Source organism: Pan troglodytes, chromosome 8 (genome assembly GCF_028858775.2).
Source record: "Pan troglodytes isolate AG18354 chromosome 8, NHGRI_mPanTro3-v2.0_pri, whole genome shotgun sequence".
Classification (NCBI taxonomy): Eukaryota; Metazoa; Chordata; class Mammalia; order Primates; family Hominidae; genus Pan; species Pan troglodytes.
The window spans coordinates 28,754,866-28,770,960 of record NC_072406.2 but is presented as its reverse complement, the minus strand read 5'-3'; the positions used below and the strand labels follow the sequence as shown (position 1 = coordinate 28,770,960).

At 38.4% G+C, this 16,095-nt stretch overlaps 1 protein-coding gene and 1 long non-coding RNA gene across 4 annotated transcripts in view; one reads left to right on the top strand and one right to left on the bottom strand.

The window, feature by feature from the left end:
* The window catches only part of ITGA8 (integrin subunit alpha 8), a 212,455-nt gene that overhangs the window by 117,624 nt on the left and 78,736 nt on the right, over window positions 1-16,095 (top strand). For all 3 annotated transcript variants that reach the window (XM_507671.8, XM_054660790.2, XM_016962719.3), the window contains exons 16-21: window positions 183-238; window positions 641-795; window positions 2,050-2,187; window positions 2,681-2,748; window positions 4,105-4,252; window positions 11,154-11,246. In XM_507671.8, coding sequence (XP_507671.2) covers window positions 183-238; window positions 641-795; window positions 2,050-2,187; window positions 2,681-2,748; window positions 4,105-4,252; window positions 11,154-11,246 — 658 coding nt within the window. The remainder of the gene's footprint in view (window positions 1-182; window positions 239-640; window positions 796-2,049; window positions 2,188-2,680; window positions 2,749-4,104; window positions 4,253-11,153; window positions 11,247-16,095) is intronic.
* Window positions 7,885-16,046, bottom strand: LOC129136251 (uncharacterized). The gene is made up of 3 exons (XR_008537717.1): window positions 15,977-16,046; window positions 14,727-14,828; window positions 7,885-7,947 (listed from the first exon to the last, which is right to left on the bottom strand). It is a non-coding gene; the product is annotated as an uncharacterized LOC129136251 (long non-coding RNA).

Sequence of the window (16,095 nt, the reverse complement as noted above, 5' to 3'; positions counted from 1 at the left end):
TCACTTGTCTTGATTGTATTAGTGTTGAGATCAATTGGTAGAAGGGGTGTGTGTGTGTGTGTGTGTGTGTAATTAGAAATATATAGAGAAAATGATATTCGTTATCTGGGATTAGGTAAAGGAAGGCTTCTACTTTAGATTCAAAACTTTATTAACCAATAAATTACTATTATTTTCTATAGCTTTTCTTTAAGAGTATGTGCATCTGTCACAGGCCAGAGCATTGCAAACACAATAGGTAAGCATGTTTTCATTTTTACATTCTTGTGGTATACTAAGAAAGTTGAACAGTAACCATTTCTCTGCACAGACCATAAAAAATGAAAGAACCCTTGAGGAATACCAAGATATCTGTTGCATATATGGAACCTTCTAATAAATATTACTTCAGTACTTGGTAATACTATTATTTATAAGAACATATAATTGTAGGGAAAATGACAACTTTTATAAAACCATTATAAAACATTTTTAGCTTGGAGAGTATGTTATACAATTTTTCCAGCTCATTTATCATGCTTGGTCTCAACTATGAAAAAGAACTGTTTCCTGAATAAGCAACTTGAAATGGAAATTCATCTCTCTGATAGAGCACTGTGTTCACTGAATACTTTTTCTCTACTTTACTTCTGTCCTTTAGTCTTGATGGCAGAGGTGCAATTAGATTCCCTGAAACAGAAAGGAGCTATTAAACGGACGCTCTTCCTTGATAGCCATCAGGCTCATCGCGTCTTCCCTCTTGTGATAAAAAGGCAGAAATCCCACCAGTGCCAGGATTTCACCGTTTACCTTCGAGTAAGTATTCCAGAAAGACTTCTCTGGCCTCTCACCTTCATATCCAAATTCCAACCATTTTTCTCCATTTAACCATCATGTTTGTCTGCATAGACCCCCATCTGTCTGTTTTCATTTTCATAGCAGGAAACTTTATTTTAGGGTCAAATACTCTCCTCTTGACCCTGACTTCAACTAACCTGATGATGTGTTGCTATTAATTTCTAAGGCTTCTTTTCATTTTGATCAAAATCTTTATAATGGCATTCAGCTCACATGGTTTTCATTTCTACCCACCTCCTCCCCAAAATACATAAAAGTGCAACACAGTTTATGTGAATTTTTCTCCTATGTGAGTATGTCTTGTTAGATTTTATCAATGCATGTTTCAGAGCCAATTCAGGAAAATATTTAGGCATTCAAAGCTTTTATTAGAAGTAACTTATAATTATCTTCTTTAAAGTAATGTCTTTTTACAATGACTTCAAAACCTACCGAAATTTTAAAGTAAAAATATTTATAACACAATTACCTATCTTCACCTTGCCGGTTGTGAGGTTGTGATAACTGTCTCAATTTCTCTTTTCCATTAGGGGACTTAGTTAGCAAGGACCACCCTAGGGAAGATCACAGGTTCACAATCACACTCAAGAATGAAAAGTTGGATACCTGACCCTTGATTGGCAAACAATTGAAGGGTGACATATCCACCGTGTGTTTAGTGCTTGCTGTTTGGTGCTTACCCCTCTCTACTAAAGGAGTTCTGTTTCTTTTTCCAAAAGAACTTCAAATATCCTGAAGGTGTTCTGAAGTTCATGCAGGCAAGGGCTTAAAAAGATGATGAGAGGAAGAGAATCAAGATGTTTTCTTCTTCTGAGCCCCAAGAGAGAACTCATAAATTCTGGCAACCTCACGAAAACAAAAATCCAAATTCATGATGTTTTTTGTGACATTTATGATATACACGTGTAATCTTTTACTTTGCAACTTGACCAGTTCTGCATGAGTTGTTGAAGGTCTGGAGAACCCAAAGATTGGCTCCAGAAGCGTATTTCAATGAAGCCGCAGCTCTAAATGATTTCATCACTGCACATATATTAGGTATGCTGGCTACTATATACCACATAAATCAGCCTCCATCTAAGCCTGCTGCAAAGATAATTGTTTCATCATTCACTTTCATTGAGTAAATTCCAGTGTTGCCTGACTTTTGCAGACTGACATCTTGCAGCTATTTCATGGAGCCTCTGTTGAGTTTGTGATTATTTTTCCTAGGATGAAACTGAATTCCGAGATAAATTATCTCCAATCAACATTAGTTTGAATTACAGTTTGGACGAATCCACCTTTAAAGAAGGCCTGGAAGTGAAACCAATATTGAACTACTACAGAGAAAACATTGTTAGTGAACAGGTAAGTCCTTCACAGTCTTTGACGGCATTTTCTCAAGCAAGCTCTCTGGGGTGTTGTTCTCATGGCTTTAAGACTAAAGCCAGCTCCTTTCATTTTTACTTCTGCATGCAGACATGGAACATTTGGGAGTTTTCCTACCATGTTTCCTGAAACACTGCATGATTGTGTTTTTCGGAAGCCTTTCCTCTTGTGCAATCAAGATTTAATTTGTTCAAAATGTGGCTGTAATGGAAGCAATACAGCCTGTAATCCTCAAGCCATGGGCAGAGTTGCATTCTTTACAGATATTTCAGAGTGCATTGGAATTGGGCTATTACGTAAAGTAGCCTGTATTGGGAGGTCACTGAGAAATGTAGGCTATTGGCTTGGGTAGAGTCATGCATAGTGAGAGGAAAGCTTTGGTTCCGTTTGTGGCACCATTCAGAATTTTCAAGAAAAAGGATGTGAATCAGATTTTCCTAGATTGTTCCTGATGTGTGTTTATACAACACAGGCTCACATTCTGGTGGACTGTGGAGAAGACAATCTGTGTGTTCCTGACTTGAAGCTGTCGGCTAGACCGTAAGTTTAAATAACTAAACGTGTGCTTTGTATCTAATGGAATTACAGGTATTTATGTAAAGGTTCTCTGGAGAAAGTATACACTTCCAATGACTACCAAAAACTATGCTGCGTGAAATTCTTGAGCTTGGCTACACTTTGGGTTAGCCTGTGGTTTGGGTCAGTTATTTGTCATTGGTGTCAAATGACACACCCTAAGATTTTGCCTGGGTCGTTTCATCTTTCAGCAAAAGTGGGAAAAAAATGTTTTTGTTGAAAGTAAACTCATTGATGGGGTGGCTCGGGTTATGTTTACTTGCCTCAGTCAAGTAGACAAAGGATTCAGACAGGCAGGTTCCATCTACACCTTCAACCAAACTTTTTTTCAGCACCCCATGACTCAAAGCCATCCTTAAAACTGTCAAAACAAAATTAATTTTAACTTATTGAATAAATAAACCTAAATAGCACTCTATGGAGTAAAGCAGAAGGTGTCACAAAATTGAAAAGAATCAAAGGGCTTCACAGTTGCCAGTAATGGACGCCCCCATTCCAGCACTGGAAATTGCACTGTATTCTGTTATGGGAAGGCATGGACTAGGATGTAAAACATTCTGTGGTCAAGAAACAGATTTGTGTTTCTTTCCCTCCCAGGAACTCTCTCACTGCCAGTGTTTGGAATCTGCTTGGTAACTTCTCAGAGGGACTTCCCCCAAATTTCATAATTTATCAACTTCAAATGCAATCGCTTTAAGTAAGATTAAAAAGTGGAGTAGGCATTTCCAACTATTGGTTTGATTTGCAGTTCTAAGTGAACTGCATGTCTTCAAAATACCTTGAAGTCCTCTACCAGTGATTTAAGATCTTATTGTATCTGCCTGCTTCTTCCCTCTCATTATTTCCCTTGCATTAATCTATCCCTCTTACTTTCTAAACCACCTCTCTTCCTTTTATTCCATTGCCCATTTTCTTCCTAATGTATGTTTTCAGTGAAGTGCTGAAGCTGCTTCATTCTGGCTTGTAAGTGAAATGTTAAATTTGCAGTAATTTTGTTGGTAGATTGATAAATATGTTGGTAGCTTGAAAATGACCACGGTTCATGGATTTACACCACTGGAATCTGAAAATGCTGTAAATCAATTTTTTTTTTTTTTTTGAGAACTGGTTGTTAAACATTTACCAACACTACTGGGTGTTTTCCTGCCCTTTTTACCCAGAGATGATTCTCTTGCCTCTTCCTACCATCTCTTCACGATGGTCCATCTTCTTTTTTTGCACTTGCCATTTTTCTTTTCCTCCTCTATAAATCCTTAAATAAAATATTCACGAAGCCAAGAAGTAGAGTACCTAATCCTTCTTTTTAAACTGCATTTTTAGAGATAAGCATCAGGTAATCATTGGAGATGAAAATCACCTTATGCTCATAATAAATGCAAGAAATGAAGGGGAAGGAGCATATGAAGCTGAACTCTTTGTAATGATACCAGAAGAGGCAGATTACGTTGGGATCGAACGCAACAACAAGGTAATGCCTGCAAATTGTTTGAAGTCAAGAGCTATGTATATTTTTGAAGTCAAGTAAATGTTAAGAAGGGCCATCTTAGCTGAGAGTTTCTTCCTTAATGAAAGACAGCAAAATGCTACCTTCTTTTGTTAAATCATAACAGCAATGAGCCACAAAGCAGGGGTGGGCTTACACAGTATTAATGTCTTTCTTTGCCACAGTGCAAAGATAGATCGGCCAAAGATTGAGAGCTAAAGCAAAAAAGAGAACAAGACTGGCTGAAAGAAGAAGCTTACCAATGCGATCAAAAAGCTAAACTCCCAAGCTAACTCCCTGTCTTCACTGACTTTTCTAGCCTTGCACTGAGTTCCTGTCAGTTTCAAGCACATGTCAGGAAGCCTGGTTTTCGTTATTGGTTAGGGAAGAAGGTCCAGCCAATCCCTGATGAGCACTGATAAAAGCCTGGACTGACACCGGAAGGGAAACAAGGTCCTTTCCCTTTCTTCTTGGTCCACCTTGTCAGAATTATGACCAGGAACAGCCTGGTCTTCCTCATTTGCCATTCCTCAATGCCACTATTTGTTTAAATGACAACAATGCTATTTATAGTCTTCCCCTTCCTTATCAGAACATGAATCTTCCCATTCAAAGCATCCTCCAGTTCTGCAGTGTCCTTAATCACTTGGTCTAGAAAACTACTAAAAATACATTGTAGAATAACGGAGAAAGTCCCTCAGTGTCTGAAATATACAAACTCACAATTAAGGGTAAAGCCCAAGTTTCACGTTTCCTTCATAGGATGAGGTGTAGAGTAGGTGCTCCTTAAATACTTGCTGATAGCATTGTTCATTTAGCTTAAATGTATTAAATGTCTACTAGTTTCCAAATACCACACCCCCTGAGGACCTTGTCCATTTTAATGATTGAATAATGTAATGAAAAGTAATTCTTCTAAATAGATGTTAACAAACTGTTGTTGTGATGTTGGTATTTTAAAGGCATTAAAAAACTTAGGGAATATAAAATTCTCTATTCACACTTCTAGTCTCATGATTTTTGTTTGTTTGTTTTAGTTGAATGATCTTCTTAGTAAAAAACAAAAAATTAAAAAATCTAGATGGGTAATGATAGAGCATCTTTAACAGTCATTTAAAATCCCTGAGTATCTGTTGAAGAAATGTATAGGAAAAAAAAAACTCCAAAGTCATCAAATGTTATACATTAAATATGTACTGCTGTTTTGTGTATGTCAGTCACATCTTAATAAAGTAGTTTTTAAAAAAATAGTCCTAAGTTATTCTTAACTCTTCCATGTTGACAGTGAAGTTGGATAGAGGGGAAAAATAATTCCATTTCTTTTCAAGAGTATTTGCAACTCTCCACTCAGCTTTCATTTCCCTGTTATTTCAAACATGAAAATCAGTATAAACCCTAATTTCTCCAGGAATGGTTTATAATCATCCCATTTTCTTCTTTCTTGTATTTTTTTTTTTTTTTTTGAGACAGGGTCTTGCTCTGTTTCCCAGGATGGAGTGCAGCAGCGTGATCATAGCTCACTACAACCTCCGATTCCTGGGCTCAAGCAAAACCCTCATCTCAGCCTCCTAAGTAGCTAGGACTACGGGTGTGCACCACCATGCCTGGCTAATTTTTGTATTTTCTGTAGAGAGAGGGTTTTGCTATATGGCTTAGGCTGGTCTTGAACACCTGGGGTCAGGCGATCCACCCACCTTGGCCTTCCAAAGCGCTGATATTATAGGCACGAGCCATCCTTGCCCGGCCAATTATGTGATATTTTTTAATCCTCTTCATTTCTCTATTAAAGTCACTTTAAGATAAAAATAAATAAATAAGAATAAAGGAAGTAATTATACACACAACTTATAAAAATGGTGTTTAATAACCACTTTGATTTGAAGATGTCATTTCATAATAAAATCTCTACAAGCAAAAACAGGAAGAAAAATGTCATCTACAAATACTTACCTGCAGATAACGCATAAACAAGCACAAAAACAAAGCTTGAGTATGTTTTGTTTTTAATATTCCAGAGCTCCACTCATATTTTTATTTCAATTCCCTTCTTGTCACTCCCCCCCTGACTTCACGAAACAAAGGACCTATTCTAAAATGTTCTTTTAGCAGAACATCCAGGTTACTGTTGGCTCTGTTGCATAGAAAACACGGGAGAGCACTTAGGATTCTATCTTTGGCTGTAAACATTACAAGGGACATTATCTGTAATCTCAAATGATTCCTTCACTACTTTTTTCTCCGTCAATTTCCCTTTGGCAGAGACTTCGCTCAGTCTTTGAATTTTACGTGACTAAGCCACATTCTAATTTCTTCCTTGTTTGGAAACAGTTTAAGGTTTGTGTACCTTTTGATTTCAACTCAGTTCAAGATTTTTTAACCATTTTTTCCTCAAGGGGAAAAATATTAGGTATTATCTGATTGTAAGGTTGGCTATTCTTTTGTTGAAAACATTCGTCTTTTTAGAAAATGTAAATGCTTATCATCTCTTGCTCTAGGAAAACCTTAGCTGAGCCAGCCTTTATATTTCCTTTTGGTGATTTTTCTCCTTAATTTTTCTGTGAAAAAAGGTGTATATGTTTTATATTTATCATCATCATCATCATTATGATTGTAGTAAGATACATGTAAGATATAATTTATCATTTTAGCCATTTTCAAGTGCGCAGTTCAGTGACATTATATTTACGTGGTAGTGCAACCATCAGCACTGTCCATCTCCAGACCTTTTACATCATTCCAAACTGAACCTCTGCAACCCTTAAAAATAATTCCCCATTGCTCCCTCTCCCCAGGCCCTGGTAAGCACCATTCTACTTTCTGTCTCTGTGAACGATTCTAGGGACCTGTTATCATCTCTTGTTCCATCTCTCACAGCCAGCTCGCCTTCAGCATGTCTGTATCCAGACTTTTGGTCTTCCCACTCACACCCCTCTTCCCTTCCATTTTCTTTTTTCTTTCTTTTTTTTTTTATGGAGTCTTGCTCTGTTGCCCAGGCTGGAGTGCAGAGGCATGATCTTGGCTCACTACAACCTCTGCCTCCTGGGTTCAAGTGATTCTCCTGCCTCAGCCTCCCGGGTAGCTGGGATTACAGGCGCCCACCACCACACCTGACTAATTTTAGTATTTTTAGTAGAGATCAGTTTCACGATATTGGCTAGACTGGTCTTGAACTCCTGACCTCAAGTGATCCCCCAGCCTTGGCCTCCCAAAGTGCTGAGATTACAGGTGTGAGCCACCACATCCAGCTTCCCTTTCATTTTCTATGTACAAGAATGACATCAGCATCCCCTGGCTTCTAATACCTAAAGTGATGCCAGCCTGGATGAGGGTGATGACAGTAGCAGTTGGATGGAGAGAAGGATATGAGAGACTGTGGACTGAGTCCATCCAACAGCCACTGTCACCACCTTCATCCAGGCTGACATGATCTTTTGCCCAGATTATTGCAACAGTCTTCCTAGTTTGTCTTGCCAACTCTTTACCTCTAACCTAGAAAAAAATTCATCTTTCTAAATTACAAATCTGACACGGCACTGTCTTCAAATCCCCATTGCCTTGAGGATAAGATCCAAATCCTTCAGATAATGCATGAGACCCTTGATCATATCACCCCCACTCACCTCTTCAGCCTCATCGCTAAATGCTGACGCTTCCAGCCGGCTTGAGTTCCTTTTCCATTCCTGTAATGACACGGAGAGCTTGTTCCAGCCGTTTCTCCTCCCAACACACTAACTCTGCTCCCTCATCCTCTTTATCTATCCTACTTATTTTCAATTCTTTCTACTCATCCTTCAAATAATAATTGAGACTTAATAAAAATTGAGGCTTAATAATAGTTGAGACAATAATAATTGAGGTGGCTAACATTTACTGAACAACTGCTATGAACTGGGTAATTCTCTGAGTTCTTGAATGTATTTCATTCTTTTTTTTTAAATAGCATTAGGAGATATACCTAATGTAAATGATGAGTTAATGGGTGCAGCACACCAACATGGCGCATGTATACATATGTAACAAACCTGCACGTTGTGCACATGCACCCTAGAACTTAAAGTATAATAATAATTTTAAAAAAGAATGTATTTCATTCTTATAACAGCCTTATAGAGAAGCTGCTGTCACTATCCCTGTTTTATAGATAAGAATAAATTAAGTAACATGCGCAAGGTTATACAGCTATTATGTAGCAGAAGCAAGTTCAAACATCAACTGTTAGGTCCAGGCCCCTGTTTGTTTTGTTTTTTGGTTTTGTTTTGTTTTTTTTGAGATGGTGTCTCACTCTGTCACCCAGGCCAGAGTGCAATGGCGCGATCTCAGCTCACTGCAACCTCTGTCTCCCAGGTTCAAGCAATTCTCCTGCCTCAGCCTCCCTAGTAGCTGGGATTACAGGCGCCAGCCACCATGCTCAGCTAATTTTTGTATTTTCAGTAGGGATGGGGTTTCACCATGTTGGCCAGGCTGCTCTCAAACTGCTGACCTCAGGCGATCCACCTGCCTTGGCCTCCCAAAGTGCTGGGATTACAGATATCAGCCACCATGTCTGCTGGGCCCCTGTTCTTAACCACTGATATGCACTGCCCCCATCAGCTCAGATGCCACTTCCTCCAGGATGCCTTCTCTGATTGCTTGGATCTATGTGCAGGTCCTCCTTTGTCACTATTTATTTATCCTATCATAAAATTTCCCAACTCTGCTGCAATTGTGTGTTTCCACTGCTGTTATAATTGCTTAGAATTACTTGTTACATTGTTAAAATAATTAAGAATTCAGTGAGGACAAGGGGTCTCATTTGTCAGGCCTGGTAAATAGTGGGTATACAGTTAATATTTTCAGTGAATGAAGAACACTCTAAGAGCTATAAATGGATTAGAACAAGAATGTCCCTGGAACTGCAGAGGAAAATAATCTAGAAATGTCCATAAAAAGTCGTTGTTCTTCTTATTAAAGAGAGGAAATAACGCCTAAAAAAAGAAAAAGGGTGGAGGGGATGTGAAAGGGAGAAAAAACTCTTTGAGGGATGTCAAAGAACTATTTCCAGAAAACTGGGGAAAAACTGTACATATAACTTTTAACCTTTAGGTGAGATTAAAAAAAAAATTTACTATAGAAACTAAATCCTTGAATGTAATTCAAGGGACATATGAGCACTTACGAAAGATTTTTCTGGGTTTTGTTTTTTCTGTTTTCATGACTGAGTTAATAATCCCAACACAAAGCATCTCTGTATGATTAGCGGTTAGTTATGGATCCTTAAGGAGCTAAAGACATACTAAACCTAACTTTGAGAAGAAAGAATATTACCACCTTTTTGAAAAGATGTTTTTTAGCTCATCCGACGTAACTAACTGTCTTTCAGGATATTTGAAGAGAGGATGTATTAAATTGTGCCTCCAAATATTAGTGATCCATTCCTTTCTCAATAACTAGGACAGATATTTCCATGTGTCTGTGTATCTGGGGATTCTGGGAGCAGGGTTTTATACTTAGTTGCATACTTGTCTGTTTCATTGTAGCCTTCTCTTTTACAAGAAAGTGTCAGCTGCCTCTACTCTGTTGTTCCTGAACCATCACTTACTTTGTGTCCAAGTTTGCTCTAGGCATTAGGACTAGAACAGACACAAAAACCTCTGCCTTCTTGAAGCTTATATTCTCAAAGTGTGTGGTTTACCTACAGAATTCTTTAGCTAGATGTCTGGGGAATGTTTCAAGTTTTTTGCTTGGGTTTTGGGTTTGGGCTTTTGTTAATAAAATAGAAGGGAATGGAAGATCATTTCTGAAATTTTATATTATTTTCTTACATAAAATTTCAATAGATAACAGAAAAGGACAAAAAAACAAATAAAAAATAAAATAAAATTTCAATAGAGCTGACAGATGGATAAATGGTCATTATATTGAGAACCCTCTTCCGAACCTATCACAGGGACAGAAATTCCCCCCAAATTTGCTGTTTTATGAAAGTCCTCATATTGCAAGCTTACCTTTTGGAACAAGGGTGACGGATAATATATCGATGGCACATAACAAGTTAGAGTGAAGTAATGGAAAAATGTAAGTAGCTATGGCTGCATGCAGAGTGGGACCATAGGGTTTGCGGTATGGGAAAAGAATAGGGTAGAGAGTGAGGGGTGGGTTTCTGAGCAACTGGGAAAAGCATGCGGACATGAAGAGGAGCTGGGAGTCAAGGGCAACTGTTCCAGAACAAATCTGTATTTCCCCTCTCATCTGTTCAACCTTGAGAATTTGTCCAGTATATAGCTTCAAGGACCTCTTCTAACTTCAGTTTGTATGAACTCTACTTGGAATAGGATATAAGGGAAGGAAAGGAAATAGGAAGTACTGCTAAACATGAAGGTATTCTCTTTACATCTGAAATACTGAAGAACAGAAGAAAGTCGATTTCATGATCTCAAAATGGGACCATGGTGTATAGAAATTTGTGTTCAAGGCAATTCTCTGGCAAATGGTCATTGAATCATATGCTAATCTATACATATTATGATCATTTTGTTTTTGGAAGGCTTAATAGAATAAATTTATTTACTCATGTTTAATAATTTGTGATTTTCATGCCCTGAGTTTCACATTAACCTTAGTGAAGATATTGTCTAAGCTATTTATATAAATACTATATTACGCATTGTCTTCCTTAATGAAACACAATAAATATCCTTACCCACCCAACACACTTATTTCTAAAATTTAACTTTTACTTTTCTCTCTCCATTTTATCTTCTGAGTTAAGGGTCATCAATTACTTTTTTTGCACTGTCGCCCTCCTGGGTGTTTGAGATCCAGGGGAGCTCCCAGGCCCCCAGCATGGCTTTTGTGTCAGGATGTCACTTATCCTGCCCCCTAAACCCCCTGTTCTTTCCAATTGTAGGGATTTCGACCACTGAGCTGTGAGTACAAGATGGAAAATGTAACCAGGATGGTGGTGTGTGACCTTGGGAACCCTATGGTGTCTGGAACAAATGTAAGAGAGAACCAGAAATACTGACTGATTTCCTTCTAACTGGACTTCACAGGGAACAAATGGAAAGCTCTCCAGTTACCACTCAGCAACTCAGCACCTAGCAGCAACAACAAATTAGGCAGGAAATTGCCAGAGTAGTGGGATTTCACATTATAACCTACACAGAGTGAATCGTCTCAAGCTAAAAACACAGAAAGATGCATGCTCTTCTATGCTTTCTCTTTATACATTACTCTTGCCTGTCTTTTAGTTACAACAATTTTATACAGACTTTGTTTTTACTATAGATATTTTCTTTAAATTCTTTTTCTTTGAATTCAAAAAGAAATGCAATGTAAGTTAAAGACTCTAAAAATAACCAAATTAAGACAAAGATTTTAGCAATGGCAATTAAAGGAAGGACATGACATTCAACAGTGACCATAGAATTCCCTTTTCAAGGGAGATTCAGGTACGTATTTGCATTTTAAAGATGCTGATAAGTCTTTCAGTTAATAAACCTTTTAGCCTGATGTTTCATACTTTTGCTTGAGCATTTGAAACTTTTCTCAAGTTAGAATATTATGCTAGAATGATATTTTTGCTCTTTTATGCTATAATGTTGTGTTGATCTTGGGTATTCAAAAATGTGCTGAAACTATAGTAAGCTCACTTCTTGGGGCAAAAATAAATAAATATTTCAATGGCAAGTACATTCCCATGACATATTATTATTGGTTACCATGGATTGATTGTCCTCTAGGTTATAAACTCATCACTGGGAGGAGGGGAGCTTTTTTATGTTATTTTATTGAATTTTCAAAACAACCCTGTGAATCAAGTATTTTCTTTATTTTATGGATGAGGAAACTGAAGCTCAGAGAAGTCAGATGAATTGGCCATAGCCTCACAGAGGGTAAAGGTTAGAACAAGATTCAAACCAAGTCTTACAGCAAAGGCCATGTTCTATCCCATCTGCAACATGGTGAAAAGCCCTTGGATAAAAACAAATGAATAACAGATGAGACTTCAAAATGAAGCATTGAAAGAGAGAATGGGATGTCTACACTGAGATATTAGAACATTTTTCACTATCATAGTCCTTTTATCTGGAAGCTAATGAATCGTTTTGCTAGTTTTTTGAGAAAAATCCAACCGCCTATTTTATTTTGAGATGGAGTTTCACGCTTGTTGCCCAGGCTGAAGTGCAATGGCACGATCTTAGCTCACCGCAACCTCTGCCTCCTGGGTTCAAGTGATTCTCCTGCCTCAGCCTCCCGAGTAGCTGAGATTACAGGTGCATGCCAATGTGCCCAGCTAATTTTGTATTTTTAATAGAGACGGGGGCCAGGCTGGTCTCGAACTCCTGGCCTCAGGTGATCCACCCGCCTTGGCCTCCGAAAGTGCTGCAATTACAGGTGTGTGCCACCGAGCCCAGCCTCAATGGCCTAATTTAATATGAAGAGGGTTACCTAAGACAAAAGAGAAATGAATTGAGGTGGTAGCAACAGTGTCAGCATCTGTAGATGATGGACCACTCGTTCCTTTTTCAGTATTAGAAGTGTTACAGCTAGAGCAGAGGTCATCTAAGGATAATCTTGGAACAAAACTGGCCACCAGTATCATTCAGAGTGGAGGAAAAATGGCAGTGTGGTCTTAACCACAAATGTGTTTACGTGAAAGTATGTCAATTCATTTTGCCAGCAAATAGTCTTTAGAAGTCAGGGAAGTAAATTGTTTATATTCGTTTATCTCTGAGGTCTATAGTAGATGAAACCTAATAGCTTTCTTATCTCATTCTTTAGTGCCCTTAAACACATCAAATTTTATTGCATTCTGTTTTGTTATAAAACACTTTGATTTATATTCTTCTTCATTTTGTACTCTACACAGAATACTCTCAGTGGGTTGTGGTAAAATTCCAAATGGAAAAGCAGTGCTAAAGATTTTAAAAGCAACATAAATTGCCAGGAATGTTTAGTTATATCTATTATCTTTTAAAAATCACTTTCAAGTGACTTGGTATTTTAACTTAACAAAATATTCAAGATAGTATTCAGAAGTTTTACTTCTGATTTTTAAATAGTAAAGTCATTTCCATAGAGTAGCTATAGTAATATAAGATGTTTACATGCCAATAAGATTCATAACAAGTTGCAAATTTTCTCATGGGAAAATTTTTTTAAACGGTGGGGTCAATAAGAGCGCTTTAAAATCAATGCCATGAGATCTGGTGTTTGGTACTAGTTAAGGACACATGCACCTCTTACCAGTATGAAATTTTCACACCTTCATTGGGTCTTTGTCCCATGCTGATTGTTCTATAATGAAAACCATCATTAGGTAGCCTCTATCGCAATACAATAAGGTTTCTATCACTGGAAATAAGCAAACAAGAACAAACTCTCATCATTCTTTTGGCATTTTTTTTGTTTTGTTTTGAGATGGAGTCTCATTCTATTGCCCTGGCTAGAGTGCAATGGCACGATCTCGGCTCACTGCAACCTCCACCTCCCAGGTTCAAGCGATTCTCCTGCCTCAGCCTCCGGAGTAGCTGGGATTACAGGCACTCACCACCACACTCAGCTAGTTTTTGTATTTTAGTAGAGATGGGGTTTCACCATGTTGGCCAGGCTGGTCTTAAACTCCTGACCTTGTGATCCACCCGCCTCGGCCTCCCAAAGTGCTGGAATTAAAGGTGTGAGCCACCCTCACACCCAGCCTCTTTTGGCAATTTTTATTGCACTGCTTCTATATGCCAGGTTCTAAGCTAGAGTCGGCAATATAAAGATAAAAACATACAACCTTCACTCAATAAGAAACTCAAAATTAGCAGTGTCATAAGTTGAGTGGTGGAAGAGTGGTAAAAAAGGAGACAGAGAATAAAAAGGAGAACAATTCTGCCTGGCCCAGCCCATAGAATCAGAGAATGTATTGCAGGAGATATCTCCTGTCCCAAGATTTCAGGCATGCGTTAGGAGTTCTTCAAGTAGAAAAGGCAAGAAAAAGCTAAAAGGCTTCTAAAAAGGAGAGAAGAGCCTGACAGAAAATTGCTCCTTTGGAATTTTTAAAAAAATTCATCCGGCCGGGCCCTTTGGCTCACACCTGTAACCCCAGCACTTGGGGAGGTCAAGGCGGGCGGATCATGAGGTCAGGAGTATGAGACCAGCCTGGCCAACAAGATGAAACCCCGTCTCTTCTAAAAATACAAAAAATTGCTGGGTGTGGTGGCACACACCCGTAATCCCAGCTACTCAGGAGGCTGAGGCAGGAGAATCACTTGAATCTGGGAGGTGGAGGTTGCAGTGAGCTGAGATTGTGCCACTGTACTCCAACCTGGGCGAGAGAGCAAGACTTTGTCTCAAAAAAAAAAAAAAAAAAAAAAAAAAAAATCCTTGCTGGGGCATAATGCCTTATAATTAAGACACTTCTGGGTTTAAATACTAGCTATACCAGCTGTGATACTTTGAGCAAGTCACACTGAAATAAGAAAACACCTACCTGTAGGACTGTTTGGAGCAATGAATGATATGACAAATGTAAAGCCATTCGGACAGTACGTAGCTTGAAGCACATTCGGCAAGGGCTGGTGAACTGGTGCTGCTGATTTATGACAAAAGAGATGATTTATTATTCGTTCATATTATTACTGATTCATGTGAATATGAGTTTTGGTTAATGGTTTGACTCTGATACTACAGTGGCTGTGATAACAGATTTGAAAGTTAGCTTACAGGGATTTAAATTCTAGCTCTGTGATTTATTTGCAATGCACCTGGAGCAAGGTACTTCATCTCTCTAATCCTCAGGTTGCTGCTCAATTGTATAATGTCAGCAACAACAGCTCCTACCCCAGAGTGCTTTTTGGGATTACATGAGATCATGTGTGTAAGGCATAGTACAGTGCTTGGAAGAGTAAGTAACATAATATTACAGATTTGTTAACTATTATTTTTACTTCCTTATTTATATCATCATTGAATTTATTTTCCCCATGTTTTTATCTATTTCCACGTTATGAAAATAATAAAAGCAGTTTTAAAAATTTGGAAAACTTTAAAAGGAAAAAGTAATCCATGCAACTGTAACCTCAACTAGAACATATTATTCTGAAACGTTTTCCTATAGCGCATCCGCACTCCTGTACTGTAGAGGAATTTTTCGATTTGTAGACTTTTAAAACCAAAAACCATAGCTGACGTGCATTGCACATAAACATTGTAACCTTCACTCATTGTTGATTGTTATTTCATTAGAAGCATTTTCCATATTGTTGCGTTGACTTCACAGCTATAATTTCAATGACTACATAAATGTCCATCAAACAGAAGCATCATAGTTTTCTAAGTCAATTTCTGGCCAGGTGTGGTGGTTCATGCTTGTAATCCCAGTACTTTGGGAGGCCGAGGCAGGAGAATTGCGTGAAATCAGGAGTTCAAGACCAGACTAGACTCTGTCTCTACGAATAACAAAAAAGTTAACCAGGTGTGGTGGTGTGCACCTGTGACCCTTGCTACTTGGGAGGCTAAGGAAGGAGGATCACTTGAGCCTGGGAAGTTGAGGCTGCAGTGAGCCATGCTCGCACTAATGCACTCCAGCCTGGGTGACGGAGCGAGACCCTGTCTCAATCAATCAATCAATCAATCAACCAATCAGTGTCTTCTCATATATTTGGATTATTTTCAATTTAACACACAAAAAGGTGGCAGGAGAAGAGGCAGTATAGGACTAAATGGAGAGAGAGAACCAACCTGTACTGTGACCTGAATCTTCTGGGGCCTGTAGTTCATTGCATGACTTCTCTCGGCTCTCAGCCACCTGGGGTAGAAGCAGAACAAAGGAAAGAGTTACAGTGATCCAGGGTGGGGTT